At 37.4% G+C, this 24,646-nt stretch overlaps 1 protein-coding gene across 3 annotated transcripts in view; it reads left to right on the top strand.

The window, feature by feature from the left end:
- The window catches only part of ARHGAP15 (Rho GTPase activating protein 15), a 626,514-nt gene that overhangs the window by 470,814 nt on the left and 131,054 nt on the right, over positions 1–24,646 (top strand). For all 3 annotated transcript variants that reach the window (XM_060623481.3, XM_060623482.3, XM_060623483.3), the window contains exon 12: positions 18,782–18,916. In XM_060623481.3, the coding sequence (XP_060479464.2) occupies positions 18,782–18,916 (135 nt within the window). The remainder of the gene's footprint in view (positions 1–18,781; positions 18,917–24,646) is intronic.

Raw genomic sequence — 24,646 nt, 5'->3', positions numbered from 1 at the left:
AAAGGTGTACATTTCCCTCAGGGTCAAGTCTAAAAATTGGACCACTGCCGGCTCTGACCATATGTGTAAAGATTCGAAGGACCTATGATCTCACCTGCCTCATTCATATGCCATTAGTTACTCCACTTGCTTCTTTTGAACAGGTGTGATCCTGGCCAAACATAGTGGATAAGAAGGTTAAATAATAGTAAAAAAAGTTATTACAGATGAGAATACTCAGTTATACGAGTTTTGACACAATGCAGCAGAATTATCACTATATACATAATGCAAATATAAGCCATCAATGTGGAGGAGTCCCAGAAATTACTTTCTTCTCCCCATTGAAATGTGAGTCATTTTTAGTTTTAATTTTTGCAACATTTGTAAAATGGTTTTCTTACACATCATAAGCAATTACTACAGACAACTTTCAATCACACTGCTCTAACTGGGGATGAGAGCACCAAAATTCTACAATGTTTTTAAAAATTCCACTGTTTTCAAAATTCTACTATGAAGGTCAGAGTCTGAGAAGACAATTCAAAGAAACACTGGAGGGTCTTAGCAGAAACCTCCAGATTTTACTTCTTTCACTGGTATTTTTCCTAATACTTGTCTTTGATCTTGGACTATCTGCCAGAGAAACTTTGCTTCCTAGACAGATATTCTGGTACTTTAGAACCCAGAGGTGTCTCATAATTTTTGCAAACATCTATGCATTATCAGGAGCCCTGTGAATTACGCCATTTGAAAAGCAGTTATCTATTTTTTTCTGATTGCTTTTTCATTTTAATTACTCTCATTTCCTGTCTTGACCTTAATGTTTCAGAGAAAGGAAGGCATCCCACAAAAGAAAGAAAGAGTGATCTTTCATTCGTGAACTACAAAGCTTCATAGGTCCTAATTTGGCCAGCGCTTTTGCTGCAAAGCCTTGGAATGCTGTTTTGCAATTTCAAAAGTGATCACATTCGGCTTCCCAGAATTTTTTATGCATGGAGGATGCCACAGGAACAAGGACAGCCTTGTTAACAAGTTGCAATCTCTCAAAAACAAGATAGGATTCGGATATAAATCATCATTTCAACTCACAAAGCTATGTTCTCCACCCCACTAAAGGACTTCATTTACATCTAAAATGGTTAATACTGATCTCCACTAGAACTCCTAAGTGGAGGAATGCAGCTGCCATGTGCTTAGTGACTCTGGGGTTAGGGAAGAATGACATCACCAAATTTAAGCATATTATCATGCTGACATAGAGGCACCTTGTTTTCTCTTCTGTGGATAGAGCAAGGATTGTGTTCTGTGCCTTGTTTTTTTCCTCCCAAAGAATACCTTTTCCCCCCAACTTAGCAGCTGCAATATGAAGGGTTGAAAATGTCACTTCAGCTAATGATGAATGATGCTTGACCTCTGGACGGGTTACTGTGAATTTTATGCAATGCTAAATTAATATGAAAGATCCCAACTCAAAGGACTTTGGCTGTTATGAATTGCTTCGAGGATAGATTTGTGTAAAGCAGTCTGTAGCTTTAGGGTTTTTTGTTGTTGTGTCCTTGGTCATAGTGGGTGGGTTGTGGGGGGCGGGGAGGCTCCTGCTCTATAAGCAAGGTAAAAGAGTGTGCCAACACTTTAATGTTTTCTCCTGTGAGATTAATATCTTTTCATACTGGAAATATTGTCAGTAAGCAGAACCAGTTTGTGAAAAAAAAAAAAAAAAACATTCTCAAAAGGGCAACTGGCCCACATGTCTTTGTTGTTTTTATTTGAATATAATTAATTATGTAAAGCAATAGTTAGTGGAAGATTAACAATTAGTAGATTCTGTCAAGTAGTCACACAGAAATTACTAACTAATTGAACGACTGGTCCTCTATTGTGTCAGAAAGCAATGCTGAGTGTCATCCTTTTTATCTTTTTACTTTGTTGTTTTCACAGATCCCCTTTTTCTAAGATGTATGTTTCACAGCAGACTAATAAATAAATAACCCTGGTTGTAATTTCATAACATGCAAAAGGGTTTGAAATAAAAACACCTGTTTTAATTAGCATTATGGTTTGTTCACTTAAAAAAAAGTGATAATCCTGATGCAGTTAGCTGACATTTTTAAAGCTTTGAATTTCCATCTGTATCTTATATTATGATGTTTCAGGATTGTCATGAGTTAATTATGTTAACTTGGGAAGCATTGCTTGCATTTAGAATGAAAAAACTTCAGCTTGAATAGACAGAAAAGCAGATGCTATCTTTCTTGTCAATTGCTTTGTTGTGGGCTGCCTTGCAACTTTCATGTATTTCTGGATCTAAAGGGAAGTGTAAATCTCTATTTATTTTAAGTTTAACATAAACTACACAATTTCAGTATTCTTCTGTTTTGGCTGTACGTGTCTTGTGTATCTTTACATGTGTAGCTTTCCTGCCCCCAAATCCCCAAATCCACAAATCATCTCTTCTTTAATTCTTAATTTGTTTTGTGGTGCCTGGGCATTATGGAGATTAGTGCATAATAAAATGTAAGAATAGGACAATTCTACATGGCTTGATCCTCTCTCCAGTTAATTTTTCTACCACCTTTTGCTTTTGTACATCAACCTTTTAAATGGTACAAAAACACATGTAGCATCTGGGCACAACAAGGCATGTTAAGGATGGAGTAGGCACTCTAAGTAGGAATTTCCATGCTTTTGTGAGCTTAATGTTCCTTTAACATAGAGAGCAGCTGTGTTTATGTCAATAATTATACATTGAAATAAATGCATGTACATGTGTTTCTTTATGGGATTAAGGATGTTAGGGATGTCCTTACACAAAAGATTTTTGTCCCCACCCATAAAGTTTCTACAAAATTCACAACCAAGTTACACTATTTTGAGATTCTGAAATATTTCTCTGGGCAATTGGACTTCTAGGTTTCAGCTGACAGACGATTAGATTGAATTGATATGCTTGTTATTTTCTCCTGTCACCCTTGCCCCCCCGCCACACACGCGCGCGTACGCGCACACACACACACACACACACATCTGTTCTCCACTCTTCACTGGGTACCCTGTTCAGTACCCAGGATCTGACCTGTATACCTTATGTCTCCAAGGTCCCCTTGCCAAAAGGCTTCCAACTGGATTGGGCCAATAGGAGGTATCTGCAAGAGAGCAGAAGGCGGAGAGACACAATGCAAGAATGCCATGATTGTTAATGCTTAATCCCCAAATTAGTGTCATAGGCAATAAACACTCAGCTTTCAAAGCAGAGTGAGATCAAGGAAAAGTGGATAGCTCTAGGCAGGATTTCTGGAGATGTGAAGGCTTCCTTTGGGCTTTAAAGAATTGGTAGGATGGGGTAGGAGGAAAGAGCCGGCATTATAGTTGGTCAAGAATGAGCAAGAACCAAAGTAGAGAGGCTATAGTGTACAATTCTTTCTTGAGAATAACAAGTACACCAGTTTAACAGAAGCAGATGATCTGGGTCTTAGTGAAGTGGAAAGTTAAGATTAAATGGCAGGTTGTGCCATTTAGAGTCCTTGAATGAATGGGAATAAGAAATTTTAGTCTTTAAAATACATGACAAAGGTGTGTTCAGTATATAAATACAATCTGCATGTGGTACATATTGTGGAGGTTTATTCAAATGCCTTATCACACATTCAAATTAAGGTATGGCTGTTCTGTCACTAAAAATAACTCTGTTCATTAGAGGAAATGTAACCTAGATTTTCAGAAAATAATGTTCCTAAAACCATTTTATATCTTTAACCAATACTTATCATTTAATATTGTCTTCCTAAATATTTTACACTAAGATGGAAAGTTATAAATCTGACAGTTTATACTTGACTAACCAAGTTTCTAATTTGATTGCCTGCTATCAACTTGTCATTTACATAGATACAACTACTGAACCTGGAAAACATCTATCACTGTATGTATTTCATTCCTCTTGACGTTAGATGTGTTTTACCCTATAGAGCTTATGCCACCACCATTGTTATTAATCAGTAACACATCAAAGAGCATTGGGTTTGCGTTGATAGGTGTTCTTCAGCAGAAATGACCTGAATCACAAATTGTGACTTGTTCGGTGTACTTAAAACTACCGCAACTCTCAGGGCACCTGGGTGGCTCAGTAGGTTTTAAGTGTCCGACTTCGGCTCAGGTCATGATCTCACAGTTCCTGAGTTTGAGCCCCGCATAAGGCTCTGTGCTGTCAGCCCAAAGCCTGGAGCCTGCTCTTGATTCTGTGTCTCCCTCTCTTTCTGCCCTTCCCCTGGTTCGTTCTGTCTCCATCTGTCAAAAATAAATAAACATTAAAAAAACAAAAAAACCAGTGCAACTCTCTACAGATGAAACTGCAGTGGAATTTGCCTTGCCAAACACGCTGATTTGTGTAGATGCTGATCATTAGAGATAAACTATTAACACAGGAATCCATGTTGGTTGGATATTTCTTTTATGTCATGGTCTGGAGCTGTTTATTTATAAACCTTATGTAAAAATAATTATATTCTCACTTCCAGGACATAAATTTGAATGGCATTCTTCTCTTATTGCTCTTTCTATTTCTACATGATCATTTTCCTCCCTTATTATTTTAGGGTAGTCTTACAAAATAGTTTGTGAGTAAAGCAACCGTTAGAAGCAGCTGTGGCACTAACTTCCTGTATGAACTTGAGCAAGTTGCATACATTCTCTGGTCCTTACATCTTTACATGTTAGGTGTGGATAGACTACTTTGCTTGGTTCCTATGGAAGCTAAATAAGATCACATGTTTAAATTGCCTGTCACAGTAACTGGTACCTGATAGGTGTTAGGTTCATGGCTTTTGGCATCACTGTTGTTATTATTCAACTTTTATTTCTACCTGTTAATCCTCAAATCAACCTATCCAATCTTCATCCCCCTTTACTAAGCTACATATCCAAATATTCAAATGTCCAATGGAAATTGCCATATGAAAATGTCAATAGCATACCCAAACCTGGCATCTTCTTTCTAAGAACAAATGGAATGAATAACAAAATCCTAGCTACTCTTTCTCATGTGTTCAATATAAGACAACTACATTGACACATCAACATCCTTTTAGCCAAAAACAAGAGTTGTACTTGATTCTATTTTCCTTTTGCCACCACCACTTTTATTAAATTTTAAGGTCTCACATAGCCTCTTTGCATTTCTACAAACGCTACTTTGTTCTGGCCTTTGTGATGCCTTGGACTATTACAGTAGTTTTGTAACCATTTCGCATCTTCTCACCTTCTCACCTCTCAAATGCGTCATTATATTCCCAACTGACTTATTTCCATAAACTACAGTCTGAATGATATTATTTCTGCATTCAGACTTTTAGTGGCTGTCTCTTGTCTAAAGGAGAACATTTAAACTTTGAATTTCTTAGCATGGCAGTCAAGGCATTCCACCAACTTCCAAGCCAGGTTCTGACATTTCATAACCCACCTTTGCACTACCTGTAAAGACGCCATTTGCCAATAATCCAACCTTTATCCATAGCATCTCTCTTTGCTAAAGTAGTGGCTCTCAGATGTTACCATGCCTCAGAATCACCTGGAAGATTTGTTAAATTGCAGATGGCCATCTGTACCCCAGAGATTCTGATGCAGTAGGTTTGGGGTATAATGTAATAATTTGCATTTCTAATAATGTCCTATGTGATACCGAAATGGCTGGTCCTGGGAACACATTTATAGAACGTTCACCTACAACATGCTTTTTCGCTCACCTCGGTCATCAAAATTCTTTGATCCCTTTACTGTCATAGTTAGAGAATTTTCCCCTGTCACCCCAGTCAGAACGAAGCAGTCCATACTCTGTGCTGGCAGTGACTAAGGTTTCAGGCTTAGAGCCTAATGGACTGGACTCTAGCTAAATACCTGAGTGAACTTGGACAAATTGCTTGATCCCTGGACCTCCATTTCCCTGTCAGTAAAATTGAACTAATAACAATACCTATAGCATATGTTGTTGTGACGATCAAATGAGTTAATACATGCAAAGCACTTATAATACTCCCAGAGAAGTGCTCAACTATATTATCTAGTAATTTATATCTTTAATCTAACATTCCACTTAGCCATGTAATAATGTTTGAGGTTTGCAGACCTGAGTCTTTTTTCAGACTTTTTCAAGTTCCCTGAAAAAGAGACCACATCTTTATGAATCCAAGAACCTAGCCTTGGTCTTAGCACTTTACAGAAATTCAGTATAAAATAATTTTTAATTAAATCGAAATTGAGAAAAGTTTGCAAAGGGATCTTAAGTAAGTAAAACTCATCTAAACAATAAACAAGCCATCCATTTCTTTTTCCCTCATCATAAAGATGAATAAAAATGAGGTCAATTATTAATAATACATTGAAAGTAGGTTTGCTTTCTCCTTTGAATTTTCTAAACTCTATAATTAAAATGACTTCAAATTGAAAGATTGTAAAGAAGAAATTAATCTTATTGGTAAGTAAAAAAGAAAATCCCATGGTTGATGATAGATATGACCTGTTAGCATTGGTTACACTTTTATACTTTCTTTTCTTACAATCAGCGTGTGGAGACCAGCATAATCCAATTAATTGTAATTCCCTTTTGTAGAGTCCGTAAAGTAGTGCATGATATTGAAACACCATTGAAGTCTTATCTCTGGTCAGATAATCCAAACGGCTTCTCATTTCCAACTACCAGCAGGTTTTTATAAACTTCAGGAAAATAGAATATTTTGACTTCCTTGAACCTATGAGAAATAATTGGTTTCTGAACTTTAATCCTTTGTACATGCCTAACCATCGTTTTTCTAGACTTCCTTTTTTACTATGTAATGGTTTCATCAGTACACCTGAGTGTCTCTCTCTTATTTCCTGACTTCCTTGAAATGTTTTTTTCCATGGTGAATATGCAATATTTTAGCACAGCAGAGCCCCTCAACTGAGCTCCTTGCTCATGGTGCCTCTTGGACATGCCACCTCTCATCCATATACTCACTCTGATCCATCCTACTCACTCCTGCTGGAGGACCTTTCTAGAATGTCACTGTCTTGTTTGTGATCCAGCCAATTTCAGCCATAAGGTCCTCATGCTGTGGCCTGTACCTTCCTTTCCATTCTCAGCACTCTGAGATGTGGAACCTATACATCTGTGCTCCCCAGCAACTTAAAGATCCACAAATGCATTGTGTTCCTCAGTCCTCGGCATGACTGTTACTTCTCATGTTCTTTGTATACATCTTCCCATCCTCTTCCACATCCTCCTGTACCTCACCACTGTCCACATGGCTGCTCAGAAACTAATTGTTATGTGAAACCTCAGCTGGGAAATCTCTCTTGATCACATTCCAAAGGAAGCTAGATACTCATCTTCTATGTTCCCATAGCTGTCTACACTAAGCTGTGTAGTAACATTTTCTACATTCTATTATGTTTTTTTTTCCCTATATACTGCAAGAGCTTCAAGCTTAGAGACCAGGTCTTCAGTATGTATTGTTTCACCCCGGCAATTACAACATGCCTGGCACAAAGTTGGAGTTCAATAAATATTTGATAAATGAATAAACGAGTGACTGAACGACCTATTTATAATTTCTGTGTTGGCTAAGTGTCTTAAGAGATTAAAATGAACAAAGAGAACACAAAAATTATGCTGTACCTGTGTGTGTATGCACACAGGCTGACTGTTATCAACATTATTATTGTAGTATGAAATAACCTCTACTATCAGAGGAGGTTAAAATTGGACAGGCAACACCAGTATGTCCATAAATAGTAAAAGGGAGCACACCGCATGAGGCACTAGGCTAAACACTGGGGATAAAAAAGATTAATAAGAATGAACTTGTTTGGAGGAGGGACACCCGAGAAACATTTTGGTTAGTCAGTAGAGTTGAATTATGTAGGGTGTGCCCAGGAGTGACAGGATGATCAGGGAGGATTAGAAACATAGTAAGCAGGATCTGAAATGAAGCTGAATGTAGGCCAGAGTAAAGATTAGCAACATAGATATCTGGGTAACATCAGGAAACATAGGCAGAGACCCAGGAGTTAGTGCCACAGATTGGTTTAGTGTTAGACTGAAAGAGAAACAAGGAGAAGAGTAGCTGGTCACAGAAGCCAGGATCTTCTCATATACATCAGTCCACCTTCCTCCACTGACTTTGGCGTGCACTTTCACGAGAGAAGTGCATGGTGAGGTTATTCCAAGTACATCTCTGCTCTGCTTGCTGAGAGAGAAGAGGTTCCGAGGGACCAGAACCTCCTGGGCTGCTTGGAAATGTGTCTCAGTACTAACAGCTCACCTGAGACTATAGCAAATGATGTCTTCCTATGTTTCTACAACAGGAACTGTAGAAAACCCTCAGACCTGGGAGGGTTACATGGCTATCGTCATTATCATCATGATCTTTATTAAAGAGGTACTTACTAAACAACTAATTGAGCATTTCTTTGTACTGATGGAGCAAATATAAAATTAAAAAGGGTAGCTTCTTCCCTAAAGACAGCACAATCCTAGCAGTGATGTTAAGGAGAACTTGTGAATTGCCAGGACTTCAAAAGTTTTTACACCATTTCTCAAACATCTTGCAATTCTCATTCTGTCCTTAGAATTGTCTTTCCTCTCATACTTCTTGCATTTGTCACATTGGCATCTAGTAGGTGTCTCATAAATTATTTTAATGAATTAATATGTTAAATAATTTGATCAATATTTCCTTTGTACTACTAATTGCTGAAATTTACATGAGTGGTAGAATTCTATTCGTTCCGTTATTTTTAGAACGCTCGTTTTTTTCTTGTTGTTTTGCTTTGTTTTGTTTTGGTTTGGTTGTTTCTATTAATGTCTTATTTCATCAGAAAACAGTTATTGTTATTGGGGCTTATTTTACTATTTGTAGTTATTAATGTTATATGTTTATTAAAATCAATTGCTTACCAGTTATTGTCATTTAAATTTTCAAGCTTTTCACTTCATTAACCAAGATTTTTGTGTGTATTTTTAGTCTTAGTCTCTATACCTCTACTCATTTTATTCTTCATTTAGTATTTTTTTCCACTATTCAGTTAAAGGCACAATTTATCTATGGACATCTGAGAAGAGTGACAGGCAGTAATGAATATATGCTCTTAGTGAACCACAGTCTCTAAAATTTTGTGATGGTAACATAAATTGGTGCACGAGCTATGAGGGCAATTTGGCGAGGCCTATGAATATTTTAAATATACAAACAATCTTTGATCTAGAAACTCCAGGTCTACGAATTTGTTCTGTTCACCCAGGTACATACTTAAAGTTAGATATAAATGATCTAAGAACAAGATTCCTTACACTAGCACTATGCAAAATCTCTGACAATTGAAAACTCATTAAGTAAATTACTGTACATCCATAAAAGTAAATATGTAGCTTTCAAAAGTAGAAGAAGGAAGCTCTTTATGTCCTGATTTTGAATAACCTCTATGATATATTGTCAAGTGAAAAGAATCAAGATGTCGAATGGTGCATAGATTGTATTGCTGTGTGTATTTTAAGTGGTGGTGGAGGGTAATATTGCTTGAGTATAGAAAATGGCTTTGAAAGGATACATAGGAAATTGATAATATGGGTTTTCTCTGGGGATGTAAACTGACTAGCTAGGGATAAACTAGGAAGAGACTTTTGCAGTATATATTTTTAACTTTAAATTGTATGAATACATTATCCATTTCAAAATAAAATAAATAAATTTTAAATAACAATAAGCACCGCACTCTTCATATTAAACAATGTAGGTTTTCAAGTAGCATGTTATTAAGTGTTTTGACAATTTTTATCAGCTAGTTTTTATAGCTTCTTTGTAATAAAAACAGCCCACATCGTGAATTATTTATATGAATGATGATTCTCAAAAGTTATGTTAGAAAGTGACACAATGGTGATTTTCTGTTCCATATCTTTGAAAGCTGGAGACCCCTGGAGTCAGACAGGCAGACTCTCTTTTGAGGTGGGAAAAAAAAAATCTCTAAAACTTCTCATTCACAAAAAACCCCCAAATAACCAGTTATCGATAATAGATTCCTGAAAGACTCCATCTCATTATTCTGGACTTAAAATATTACACAAATACAGAATTAAGAAGAGAGTGTTACTTGGTGGTTTCAGAAAGAAATGGATGCATGGAGATCTAGCTATTCTGTCTAACATTATGCAAGGAGTCATAAAACTTACACGTCTCCCAACTCTGATTTCATGTACCTTTGGAGAACTGTGGCAGTTCTTATGCTACGAAATAGAAAATTTACTTAACTACTTCCATGAATCAATTAAGCAAGATAATTTAGTGGAAAAATTTATCCTCAATAATTGCCAAAAAAATCTCTTTCTTTTGGTTATCTTTATTGATATCTTATCTAGGAATAAAATGATTTCAATGAATGAGAGTAGCACTGTCTTAATCTACCAATTTTGTTTACCTTTTATTTCTATTTTCCTGACGGAATCTTTCCAGATGGAAGACTTCTAACCTAGCAACAAACCGGGTCCTTCCTGCTAAATGATTCCATCTCTAATCCCACAAACACCAACAATGCAGTAAAGGGAATAATAAAAGCTAGAAATTATATTAGATTCCGGAATCATTTGCCAAAGTCTGGCTGACAAAGAAGATGATGTCCAAATAAATTTTCTAATAATGCTATAACAAGCCTGTACTAAATCTTTTACATATATCACTTCACTTAATTCTCACACAAAATGAGGAGGGAGAGATTACAGTTCTCATTAGACAAGTGAGGAAGCCAGCACTTTAAATAATGTCTAGGTATGTGCATATACCTACAATGGAAATGTTATCTGTATATGGGCAGTAATAGGATTTAGTTATATTTATTTCCTAGATATCATTATGAGATATGTTTTGATCTGACCTTCTGCTTGATATTTCCAAATGTAATATAACTTAGAGGGAACAAATAGCAATGGTGCTGAAATTTAGAGCCGATAACGAAGGAAACTCAAAAATGACTTTGCTGAAATTTAATCCTACGGATTCTCTCCCCTTTGGAGGATGTAATGTATGAAATCATCCATGGAATTCAAACAAATTCAGAATCTGTTTGGAGAAGACGGTCAAATAAAATGAACCATTGTGTATGGTGTCTGCAGAGCACAAAAAGCCTTTGACTGAATGGAAATAAGAGCAGTGTTGGAAGCTCTGAGAATGAAAGGAATTAAAGAAATATATATTGGTTGCCATGAAATATATTCTCTTTTTAAATGTATGATCCTAACAAATAAAGTCAATTCAGTTTTGCTGGTGGTAGTGTTGTTGTTAGACTCTGAAGAGGGTCATCTCTCCTCAGGTGCCCAGACAAAAACCATCTAAAAGCCCGGAGAGAAGCATAATGTCAATAACATCATTTTATAAGGTGGCGTTATACATGGGAGTTATGATGATGGGGAGAAGTTTTATGTTATGCCATTATAAATTAAAAATGCACAAAGCAATGACACATTTGTTATACTTTCCATCTGTGGTGCCTGCTTCACAAGTTTCAGTTGTACCTATTTATTATGTTATTATTTACATTCAAATGAAATCTGAGGAAAAATAAAAATAAGGCATTCTCATTCCTGACCCAGTTCCTGTGCTGGATATAGTAGAAGGTGGCTCTGCTTCCTTCAAAGAGAGTAATGAAGGATATTTCATATTAGCCTATGACATTATTTGCATGCCTTGGGCTTCCTAAGTGTTTTGCAAAGAAATATACACAACATGAAATACACAGAGAGTAAGCCAACATGGAATGCCAAAACATTCCATTAGATGTTATGAAATAAAAGTTTTTGTTTGTTTGTTTGGGGGTTTTGTTTTTGTTTTTGTTTTTTGTTTTCTTTTTAGTTTCAGTATCTTAGAGAGTTTCTGGTTATTTCCTTGGTTCTTCTCTCTTTCCTACTAAGGAGACCGCACAAAACTATATTTTGTACACCATGTGGCAAAACCACACATTCTGCACACAGATCCAACCATCTTCTCTTACAGTAAAGTCACCATTTTCCAATGTAGGCCTCCTCATAGCTTCCAGGAAGTTACTGTGATAAATTTTAAGGAATAAATGTCTTGAGATGTGGAATATAAAGTTTCATATTTAAAACCACTTTCCTCCTTCTTTGATAGGTACCATAGCCATAGAAAGTTGATTTAGCTTGCATTGAGAGCATTTTAAATGTTCCCTAGTATTTTGTATCTGAGGCTATAACAGCAATGAAATATTTGTACTTTAGAAGTAGCTAGAAAAAAGAATGAGTAAGAAAATGGCAATAGTAATTTTATTCTTTGTCTAGGGGCGCCAAGATAGAGAGTATCCTGCATGTGTTTATAAAGCAAATCATTTGAAATAGTTGGGTGGAATCTAAGTAGGCAAGCTATTCTCCAATTGGTTCCAGCTTCAAACCTTTTCTCTGAATCTAGATAATTATTTTTATTCAGCTGGAATAACCTAAACAGCTATCTATATTGTCTACCATATTTCATAAGTGTGGTATAGTCTGCGTGTTAAGAAGATGTTTAGATGTGATCCAGGAACATAACATCTTTCTCTATGCAAACCTTTGGCCATGATATTCATTTCTTTAGGATTGCAATGACAACGTACCACAGACTGGGAATTGGGTGAGACTAAACAACAGAAATCTATTTTCTCATAGTTAGGAAGGCAAGAAGTCCAGGATCAAGGTGTTGACAGAGTTGCTTTCCTTTGAAGCCTCTCTCCCTGGTTTGTAGACAGCCGTCTTATTCCTATTTCTTCACATGGTCTTCCCTTAGTACATGTCTGTGTCCTAATCTCTTTGTAGGAGGACAGCACTCATATTGGGTTAAGGCCCACCCATATGACCTCAGTTTACCTTAATTACCTCTTTAAAGGCCCATCTTCAAATACAGTCACATTCTACGATACTGGGGGTTAAGACTTCCATGTATGAATTGGAGATGACACAATTCAGCCCATTACAGACATACTGCACATTTCCTGGGTGATATATTTATTCTTTGAGTTTGTTCTTGCTTGTCTGCAAGGTCAATAGAGTCTGATGCTAGGGAACAGGCATCAGATGTGAAATGTCTAGAACTTAGTCTATATCCACTTAAATAATATTTCAGAGCACCTGGTAAAATACTCTCCTTTGAGGAATATAAAACAACCTCAACAGCCGTTGATTTGAAAAACACACAATATGGCTCTAGTATGTAGTGCCTATTCCATCTATGTTTATTTAATAAAAATCAAGTAAACATACAAATTAACTGGCCAACTGGTCAAGTTTTCTAAAATAATGTCATCACCAAAGTCTCATGTTATACCCAAGATGCTGTAGGAAGGAGCTGTAGTGAGTACAGCATGGAAGGATGCTACTTTTGACACAGGGTTTACATCGTTGTGTTTGAGAATTTGGAAACTCTCTAATCTACTGGAAATCAAACTGAACTGTTACTTTAAGGGGCTAACACAACAGGAAAGGTTGAGCTATTCGAATGATTCCACCAACTTCCTTTTGATCCACTGCTTTAAGTGCTAAACTAAAAATCAGCTATATCCTTATAGATAAACAGTGTGTCTTATCCACTTTAATAACTAATCTTCCAGTTTGATTTTATGGCCAAACATATTATTATTTTCAGATCGGTAGTCCCTCTGGCATCTTTTTCATTCGTGCTGTGACTTTCATGTACCCAGCAGGCCTTTCAGATAAGGTTTCCAAATGGTCATCTGCTCTGGAAGCAGATACCACATGCTTTATGAGAGTTTCACAATGTAATAGGTTCTTGTCATTATATTAATGAAATCAGAGCTCTTCTCACCATATCCTGGGAAAGTTGGGGTGTCTTTCCTCTTTTTTGTTGCAACAGTAAAGTAAAGTTGGAAAGAAGCTTTAAAAGTGCCATGGAAAAAAATAACAAGATAAAAATGCACTTGTTCTTCAATATACAAAGAAGTACGTCTTTACTTTTATGTCACTAGTCACTTCTGGATCATTCAAGTTATCTGCGGTCACGTTTTAATCAACACTGGGTTAACATGGTAAGCTTAGTTGAAATCAGACCAGGCAATGAAAATTCCGGTTATACCAGTCTATACAGCAATATATAAGAGGGAAGAGGTAATTAAACTATTAAACATGCCTTTTTTCCTGGGAAATCACCAGGACCTGCTATAACTATCAAAGGCCCATCTTTTAATTCTCCATTTTAAGACAGATTATTCCTAATAGTTACTATCTATTTTTTTCTTTCAAATATAAATAGCTTAATATAGATGTGTTTACTTAAAATAAATAACATACACAAAAGACCCTTCAAGAAAGGACATTTCAAGATGGCCTCATTTAGTTACAATGTTAAGATATATTTTTTGTGTTCTAATAAAAGTCACATAGTATTTGGACTCCAGAGCTTGACCTATCTTCAATTCTATTTAAATGCTTTAAGACAAAAGAATGAATTTAAGAAAGCCTAATTAGAGAAATCAGGAGAAATCAGCACAATTATCAGAGGAAGGATTGTGAGATATCGTGACGAAGCCAGACTTCTTTCCAGTACTGGACTCCAGGAGGTTAAATTTCTGTTGATCTCATGTGACAAACTGCATCATGCTGAGGTACATCGCCTAAAACGACAGGATGGTTATGCTCTTTGCTCAGTATTTCCATTGCCTTAGGCCCTTATATATTTTGCCCTTTTGGCCTTTATTCCACCTTTTGTGTCATAGTAGCATCTTGAATGTCTTTGTTTCCTTGTGCTTTCCAAATGTTTTTCAGATATGTTTTCTCATCTGATAACAACTACTACCCTTCTATCTTCATTTCGCAATCAAGTAAACAGATATATGGCGCATCAGTGGTAAACCCAAGCCTGGCGTTTCGTATAATCTCTTTCCCACTCTGTCATATTTCCTCTTCATCACATCATCACGTGACCGTTTGCTCCATCCCCTGCCCCTTTCCTAATGCAGTTTCTTTTTATTGCCAATTTGCTTTATATCTGTTTATAGAAGAATCTGTTCCTCCTCTAAATGAGTAATTACTAAAGATCAGAATCAGTTTACAGGTAAAAGCATAGCCTCAAGTAAGACATTTAGGGATAAAATGTAAAAGTCGCTATCTTGAAGTAATAGCCAATCCACTACCACTTGCAATTACCATTTATTTGCCTTTTCCCTTTTAACTTCTGCCAGCCAAGATTAAGTCTGAACATAGTGGTTTTGAGGGGTGGGGGAGGGTGCTGGCTCCTTATTCTGGATTCATCATTTGTGAGCAATGGAAAAGTTGCTTAATCTCCCCATGTATCATTTTCCCTGTCTGTAAAATGGAGGAGGTGGTAACAATAACATGGACTTCACTGTCTTACTGAGACAGTTACGTTAGATAATGAGTCTAAAGTGCATAGCATAGTCCCTCATAGAGTGGGAGCACTACGTAATTGTTGGTTATTGTTTGTGTTGTAAAACACCCGGGAATGTGGTCATGTGAACTTTGTTCCGGAAGAGGTTTTGATTTCATCCATAATAATTACCAGTTCTTAAGTTCTTATTAAAGAAATCTCGGTATGTATCTAGTTTTCTAGCTCTCTGCTCACCTAAGGGAACCTTCATAAATCTATATTTATTGAGTAATTCTATAGATTCTTACAGCTCCATTATACTGGAGTGTATCTCAACAGAGCATGACTTTGCCATATCTGGAGACAGTTGGCCATATCTGGGGGTGTTTCATCACCACCACTGGGAAGCGCTACCAGTCTCCACTGGGTTAGGGCCCGAGATGCTCCTAAACATCCTAGCACGCACAGCAGAGCCCCCACGAAAAATTATCTAGTGCCAAATGTTAATAATGCTTTACTGTTGGTAAGCCTTGCTCTATTGAAGAAAGGGAGAAGCGTAAGCACTTCTAACACTTCTGTGCACTTCTGTGGCACTGCTAACAGATTAGTTAGAAAATGTGTATCAAATAATACAACTGTGTTTATAATGACACCTGTTAACACCAAGATATGGTTATGATTGGTTCATCTTGAGAACTGGTTGGATTCATGAGAAGACATAGAAATATGAACATAACTGCTTGTTTAGATAAATCTCATTGGCCTTGAAAAATATACCTTAAAGTCCTCTGGTTTACAAGTAATCTTAAACTTGGTTGGTTATGAAAATTTGATATAAAAAATAGAGATTATATCTCAAAAGATTTGTCCAGCTCCTTGTCATATTGTTTATTTAAGCTACTTATGGAGGGCTACAAATTGTTTTGTTTTGCTTTGTTTTAATGAAGACTACATACTAAAAATGCTGGTTTAAGTAATACAAGGCGATATCGATATTATACGTTATTTCAAGTGGATATAATCAAATGGTATTTATTGATTGGCAAAGTTTCTTTTTTGTGTATATTGAAATATTCCATTTTTGCAGTGACTTCAATTAACCGATGTTTATTTGGAGGTCATAAATACTAATGATCAAGTAATTATTTGTTATTGTTGTTTTCTTGCTCAAGATAAAATCATTCTCTTTTTCACCTGCTGAGTACTTTCCTTTGGCAATCTCGAACCTGTGTACCAGGCTGGCATTTTGTCTTGGACTTTTCCGATAAATTTTTGGTAAAGATAGTTGTGTGTGAGAGAGCACTTGTGTGTGTGTGTGTGTGTGTGTGTGTGTGTGTGTGTGTGTGTGTGGTGTGTTTGGGTTTCCACTTAAAGTTCAGCGCCAAAGCTACAGTACTTATACATTTTCTAAATGTGTTTTAAGCAATAAGTTGTACAACATTTTTAGAACATGTGTTAAGCTATTTCTCTAAGAATGAAGCTCTTAACAAAACATAAGCACTCTGCATGAGATCTTAGCAGCAAAGTGCTTAAAAGATAAAGTAAGAATTGGTACCATGGGAAGAACACCAGCTGTAGAGCGCACAGGTCCATTATGAGAAGTATGGTAGTGGGTAGGGAGAAAATGATTTAATCAGGAGTAAAACCAATTTTATTATAAGGGCACGCAGGGGGTGTGGCACCATAGTGAGAGGGACATTTCAAAATATCTGACAGATTTCAACAATGTGAAAACCCCGTTCTTTAAAGTGACAGTAAACCCCATCAGGTCTCCCTTTTTGATGCTATTGTTAACAGTTGACTGTTTAAAGCTGGCCTGCTAAGATGCTGTCGGCCTATTTCAATAGTATGTAGCCAAATAAAAGACTAATTGTTGAAATACAATCAATCAAAAATGATTGCAGGGCAGAAAGAAGGTCTCCTCTGCTGATTTTGTTGTGGATCATATTATTGTGTTATGATTGAGGTAAGCATGAAGACTGAAAGAGAAGAAGAAAATAGCCCATCTGAAATAAACAGATCCACCTTCTCTCCTTCTCTTTGCAAACATCCTATTGAACAGGAACGCCACTTACCAGCCCTGGAAATAATAGTCCATTTAGAAAAAGAGATCTGATAAAGATTACAGCTAAGATTTTAAAAGGACGTGAACACTATTGGCAAAACAGCCCATGCGGAGATTCCCTATGGTGACAATTCTCAGCTTTTCTCACATTTTTGGTGCAAATTCTCCTCTGCTTCATAAAACTGACACAGAGGGGGCATGTGAACCTGAGCCCAAGACATTGGTAAAGAAACAAAAATCCAGTTGACCAAATGCCTGTTAAGTTCTGGCCAGGAGACTAGGCTGCTCAGTTAACCTCAGGCTGTTAAAAATGATTAGCTTTAGTTTTTGTTCCACCTAGAATTCAAAAGCGCTTTGATGTCGCATGTTTACAAAGACAAATACTACCGATCAGCAGCAATGCATGCGTGCCTTGCTTCCTTTCAGTTGTATGTAAAGATGTTGCTTTCAGATCCTGCTACCTTCACTTCTTGGGTGAGAGTGATTCCAGACTTTCATTCTGAGGGCGAACAAGAAGAAAATAGTTGTCCAGCGTCTCTTTATTTCTTCTAAAAACTTCATTTTGGCAGTCACATCCTTTAATATTTAAATCTCTCAACTCACTCCAGCTTCCCAAGCAAACATTTCTGTTGTTTGTAGGCGGAGTGGGTAAGCACTTGTGGTTTGTCTTTAGTGCGTTATCATTTTTGACAGCTTTGCATAGCCTCCGTAGGCCAACAGGGGTCTGTCTAATATTGTTGCTGGGCACATTTTCCTCGCTGAGATGAAAACTAAAAAAAAAAAAAAAAAAAAAAAGATATTTTTGAAGCAGTAAGAAGGAATTAATATCCTTTCTCACTCAGTATTCTATTCCTTGCTGACTTTATATTCAGCAAAAAAGGGAAAAAAGTGTTACCCATTATTCCCTTGTACATAGCAAGGCTAACACATGTAAAGCAATAACTCATTTTCTATTGCCGTGTTTAGCATATGTCTCCTGTTGGCTCAGCAAGGCCTTTAGGCCGGTCCCTTGAGCCGGCCATCATTGGCAACTCTTAGCCCCTCGGCCTCAAAACCAAATAGCTTTGAATCATGTTGAGCTGTGATGCTAATTTTCATACTGATGCATTATGGGAATAAATGTATCTGACATACTGTGTCAATGGCACTGTCTCTTTGTGTCTCTTGTTTTTTTGTTAGCTGCATTCCTACAGATGGTATTCCATTGAAAATGTTCCCTTCCTACGGAAAAAGGGAAAAAAAAAACACGCACAGCACCAAACCTCTAGGTGCAGAAGGCTGTTAACGGTTGCTGATGATAGTAGGCAAACATTAACATAATAATTAGTGTCTTGTAATTGTTTCATTAAAACCAGTTGTTCCATTTCTCCTCGTGTTTTCCCAGAAGAGAAGCTGAATTTGGACGACAGCCAGTGGGAGGACATCCACGTTGTCACCGGAGCACTGAAGATGTTTTTCCGGGAGCTGCCTGAGCCGCTCTTCCCTTACAGCTTCTTTGAGCGGTTTGTGGAAGCGATCAGTAAGTAACCTCACAGACAGGAGCGCTTGGTGGAGTAACCTGGCAGCATGGAATTATTAAGTAAACAAGTAAGAATGACAATAATAGCAATCATGGAGATGGTAATATCCCTGGTGCTCCACATGGTTCATTTTAGTTTTGTGTTTTTGATGCCTGGCCCTGCAATATTCTCTGAGGTGTTTTCGTTTGAGTTCTGGTTTTGCTTTGTTGTTAGTGAATAGGGTAACCTATTTAGAGTGGCCAGTTTTCAACTAAACAACCTCAAATGAAAATAGCTTCTCACGGAATCTGTTTTAGAGGGATCACCTTTGGCATTCCCAGTCCCTACCTTGAGAGTTTCAGAATTGGCAATGAGTTTGCATACAAAAGCGTCTTGAAAAAGAATTTAAGTGACTCTCATTACATTTCGTTGAAGAGGTGTTAGTTAAATCATCAACTGAGGCATCACCTTCTCAAGGCTCCCTCACCCTTCACCCAGCAATACTAGTAAATACTCAGCTACAATTTGCTTATGAACAGTGTAAGAAGATTAAATTAAGTAATGGCAGGTTTCTTCTGTTAAACTGGTGACTTTGTAGGAGGTTGAATTATGTCACATACGAACCAATAGTCATTGTACACGCCTCGAAGCTTCCTTTTCTATTGTTTTTGCATTTGTAACACACACACTTAAGTATAAGAGAGTGAATGAATGAATGAATGAATGAATGAAAATCTTTCCAAATGCAAGGAAACTTTTGCTATTGATGCTTGGAGAAGCAACTACCGGTACATCTAATTTAATATCTTAGGGTACACTTACTATAATTGTGACAGCTTGGAAAAAGTTTCCTGGCTAGCAAGCTGATTCAAGGAGGAAAAAGAAAGAAAGAAGAAAGAAAGGTAAAATTAAAAAGCTTGCAAGCCTGGCAGGAGCTTAATTAAAGTCCAAGAGAAAAATCTCCAAGAAAAAAAAAATGTTCTGCTTAGGAGGTCTGATATTGGATGATTGTGTGTACAGTATTTCCATTAGTGGGAGTGGGGGATTGGGGGCCCCATGTTGGAGAACAGCCCCTCAAAATGCCCTTTTATTCTGTTTCCCTCTCCACAAGTCTTCATACTTGTTTAAAGCTCCAGAACAATGATATCAAGAGGAATGCAACAGAATTTATTTTCCCAAGATCTTTCTCTTGCTGTCTGCTCACAATTTTGTTGTTGTGATTGTTGCTGTTGTTGAATACAGTAGCAGTGCCTTAACTATGGGTTTTGAGGGGAGGCTGCAGCTCTTATCCCTTGTCATGGTTCTTTCTGCTTCTCAAGAAGAACAATATTTTATGGTTCCCAGGTTCAACTTCTTTTTAAAAGGAGGAATAAAGAAAATAACTAAAATAAGCATGCATTTCCATAACAGCTTATTCTGATATACTGGCTTGGAACATGGCGAGCATGAACGATTAGTATTAACACAATATTAGCACAGTGTTCTTATAGGAAATTGGGGAACTTGCATTGGGGTACCTCTTTCTGATTATGTATATTTAAAGAAGTCATACAAATTTCACGTCATGGTCTCCAGACTTTTAGGTGAGGGTTATGTTATTTGTAAGCATACCTGCACCTATGCTGATATGAGGGTTGTGATATAGATACCCATCATTTAAGCTTCCTTTAGTTCACCTGATTCTAAAGATACAAGGCAAGCCATTCTCCTTCCTAAGAGATAGGGGAAGCAGGCCCTTAGAACCCATGTGACAGCATGTCTTTTGGATTTACACAAAGAATAAGACCATCTCTGCACTATCCTGGACTCAATGCCCACTCAACAGAATTTCAGAAACACTGGCATAGTCAGAATGGAACAAGGCAGAGTTGAAGTGGTATCATGCTGTTGTGACTGATGGCTATTGCAAGGATTTTTGCCAACACCTATAAAATGGATTATGCCAAGAACCAACGAGATGGTGCTTAAGAAAGTCCTTAAAAAATTTAAGGTCCTATACAAATGCTAACAGTGTTTCTTCAGTCGAACTTTGTCTGAGAATGCAATATGGAAACAAGGAAGTAGTTTTGCTTTCACTTGATCTTACGACGGAGGTAGTTTTTCTATAATTGTTTAAGGCAAGAAGAATCAACCTCAGCGACCTTGTTTTGCCTAACTCAAAATAGTACTTATTATTTCTTACTGCGTAAAATGGAAGGACTAACCAACCGGATAGCACGGTGCAGAAATATGTAACAATGCTGGAAGAAACATGCTTACTAAGCTGTGTGTTTCTGTCAGAATCTTGAAGTCAGTTTTGGTGTTATAAACTCAACTAAACTCCTTGGTAGTTCATATTTAAATATCCTTAAGCAATGGGAGAATGGCCACATACTTTTTGACAGTGGTAAAACTACACCAGAGTAGGTATTTTTACCCCACTGCATGCCAGTTGAGTTTAAAAAAAAATCTTTCAAAACTATAAAGACTCATATCCAGTCCCAGAGAGGTGATGGGTTTTATCATAGGTCTCACTGCCTCCTGTAAAATCTTTACAGTGAGAAGCTCAGGAGACCTGCCTCTGAGTTCTTGGCCTTTTCATGAAAAGAAACCAACCAGGTAAAGGAAATTCATGGGAAAGATGTCCGTAGATGCTGGCTCTGGGGCTCTTGGCCATCAGATCTTTGCCCCTCCCTTTGTGCTCTATAATGTAGGAGGGTTGACCCCAGCCAGCTACATTGCCCAGGTGCTCTTGAGGGCTGGCCTCCTACTGCTGTAGCCAGTGTAAGCCCTGGCATTACATAGCAGAGGGGCAGGGAAGGAAAAGGCCAGCTAGTGTGTCAGTTTATCCTCCACCCCTTCTCCCTTGCCCACCCACCTGCCTCAGATAGTTCTTTACCTGAAGGTCCATCTTTTCCGTGGCTTCAGCTTTGACTGGAGAGGCCCACTCTGGTTCCAGCTTCCATCTTGCGGTGGGAATCCTCCTGTCTTTTTCCGATCCAGCCTGGTAGTAGCTTCCTGCAGCAGCTAGTTTCCTGGTTACTTTTCTTTCCTTATTTGGCTCTCAACTTCCTCATCATATGGGTAACCAGTTCCCTGCATCGAACTAATTCCCTCTGTGTAAATACTTGAAGTGGTTCCTACTCTTTGGTTAGACACTAGCAAAACACCATGCCAGTCAATGTTACGGTTCATGTACCTATAACATTATTTCCCTTTTCTTTTTCACTAACCCCAACGCTAGTTTGTGAAGGCTTAACATTTTTATTTGGGAGAAATTGGGAGATCTGTTTTCCTTTCATGACAGAGTTAAAAAGTGAATAGACCAAAAGAATTCCACTTTCAACTGGAATGCTTCGCCCTCTGAGGAGGAAATGTTATTTCATGTACGGGCAATTAATGACCACTTGTGCTATTGGAATTACTGTTAATTCTCATTATGTGTTTGAAAGTCACCATTACATATTCTGAGAAAAAAGAACAGAAGGCATTTACTTTTTTAAATAGTTTCTTTTTGGACCAGACACAAACATTAATATGATAAGAACCTGTAATTGCCATAGTGATCCCCTGTCTGATAACACTCATTGAGGTAACAAAAACACCAGAGATTGTTTGATATTTCAGAATCCAAGTACTGCAGTCATTGATCTGAAATTCTATATTTGAGGTCAGTGCAACTGGGTCACCTGCAGGTTATTTCGTGGGGATTTAACCCACTGACTGCAAGGACTTAATTCCCTGGAAGTGACTTGTGCTGAAAGCGGTATTAGTACTGTGAAAGTGAACTCAAGACAAAAACACAGCTATCGAGTTTTATGATCGGTGATGCAATCTTGTAGCTAAAGTTCTACGGGGGTCTGGACATCTCTAGTACATCTAAATCCTAGGAAATGTCCGAAGCTTACCTCTATTTCTATCTTTTTCATTCTGATAACTCCACACAACCAAAGAACAGAAACAAATAGTCGTTTCTGATTTAATGTCTGCATTTTTCCAAAGTCCCTGGGATAGGGAAAGAGAAGAGAAAAACTTGTTGGCATTTTTTACAGTTATCTCATTTATTCCTCAAAATAACAAAGCAGGAGATATTGGAGAAGTAGAAAGATCATGTGGAAAATAATTTCTAGTTCATAAAGTTACTGTGAGAATTAACTAGGATAACATTTTCCTTACTCTGTATTAGGTACTCAGTAAGTGATTTCAAAGAAATAAATTCTTCAGAAGAGTAAAGCAAGTCATAAAATATTTTTCCAGTTCACATGGCTCAAAAGATTAGATTTAGCATTCAACTCCAGACTCTAAAACATAAATACTTTCCACCATCATACATTGCCTTTGGGGGACTATTTAGAAGAAATCTTACTCGAAGGATAACTAACTAGCCTTTGCCAAAAATCTGTCTATTACATCTTCCTATATAAGACCTATATATTCTACGTAAGACCACAACCAATTTTTTCTTTCTTTTTTAAAACCAAAGTTAGAATTAAGTTTAATGATCAGAAATTTTGATAGTGGAGTTTTAGGTTAGAAGTAAGGTAGAACTTTCCAAGGATGAGCAATGTTTCAGTATTTACTACTCAACATTAAAAGCATCCATGCTTTAATGCTATCCTCTCTGAATACATTTTTAACCCTTTATTATTTTTATGACCACTTGCTCACCCATTCCCTTTTGACTTTTATTTAGCTCTACACAGTGTCTATTTTCCTCTTTCATGTGAGTAACTATTTCAAGCTTGAGTTTTATTAGTATTCCTTTTTGCAGTTTTTCCCTTGTATCAAATTATAACATGCAACAAGCCAAGACCACTTCAGGGTGCTTCGCCAGGGATTTCTCTCTGCTTTCTGAGTTAAGACCACTGTTTTCCAGAGAACATGGGTATTAGTTTCCTACTACCATAACATATTATCTCAAACTCAGTGGCCTAAAGTAACAGTGACTTATCATCTTATAGTTCTGTAGGACAGAAGTCTGACACTGCTCTCACTAGGCCAAAAGCAAAGTGTCAACAGGTCTGCATTCTTTTCTGGAAGCTTTAGCGGAGAATCCATCTACTTGCCTCTTCCAACACCTAAAGGCTGCCCACATGCCTTGGCTAGTGGTGTCGGCCTCCACCTTCACAGGCACCAATCGCATTACATCATATCACTCTGACCTCTTCCGTAGCCACATCCCCCTCTGACTCTCTTCTGCCTCCCTCTTTGACCTTTGAGGACCCTCGTGATTACATTGGGCCCACCTGAATAATCCAGACTAACTCCTCCATCTCACGGCCCCTATCTTAATCACATCTGCAAGATCTCTTTTACTGTGTCTGGTAACATATTCACAGGCTCTGGGAATTGAGGTCTAGACATTTTTATGGAGCCATATCTTCACTTACTATATACTTTCCACCCCTCTTAGCTTATGTGAAGATAGCACCAAGCTTTCCTTCCATGCAGCAAAGGCTCTTAGTCTATCCATTTCCATCTGCCTTCTCTCAAATCCAAATGATCGCCAGAGTTAAGATGACAGTGAAACTATTGATTGATTAGTAGATGAGAGGGAAGTAAAGAGAAATTGCCTCATGAATTTACTTACAAGCTGTATTATTTCCTATTTGTGAGGGATAGGCTTAGGGATTTGCCTTCAGCCTGGGTCAAAGATCTTTTATTCAAGAACTATCTGATAATTTCATTTGGGGCACCTTCACCTCAGCTCTTAGGTGCTCTCATTAGAACATGTGAGTTTGCATTTGTTGGTTTGCTGTATTCTGAGTTTC

The sequence above is a fragment of the Panthera onca genome, chromosome C1 (genome assembly GCF_046562875.1).
Source record: "Panthera onca isolate mPanOnc1 chromosome C1, mPanOnc1 haplotype 2, whole genome shotgun sequence".
NCBI lineage: Eukaryota > Metazoa > Chordata > Mammalia > Carnivora > Felidae > Panthera > Panthera onca.
The sequence above is the reverse complement of the archived record's forward strand: the minus strand, read 5'-3'. Positions and strand labels throughout refer to the sequence as shown.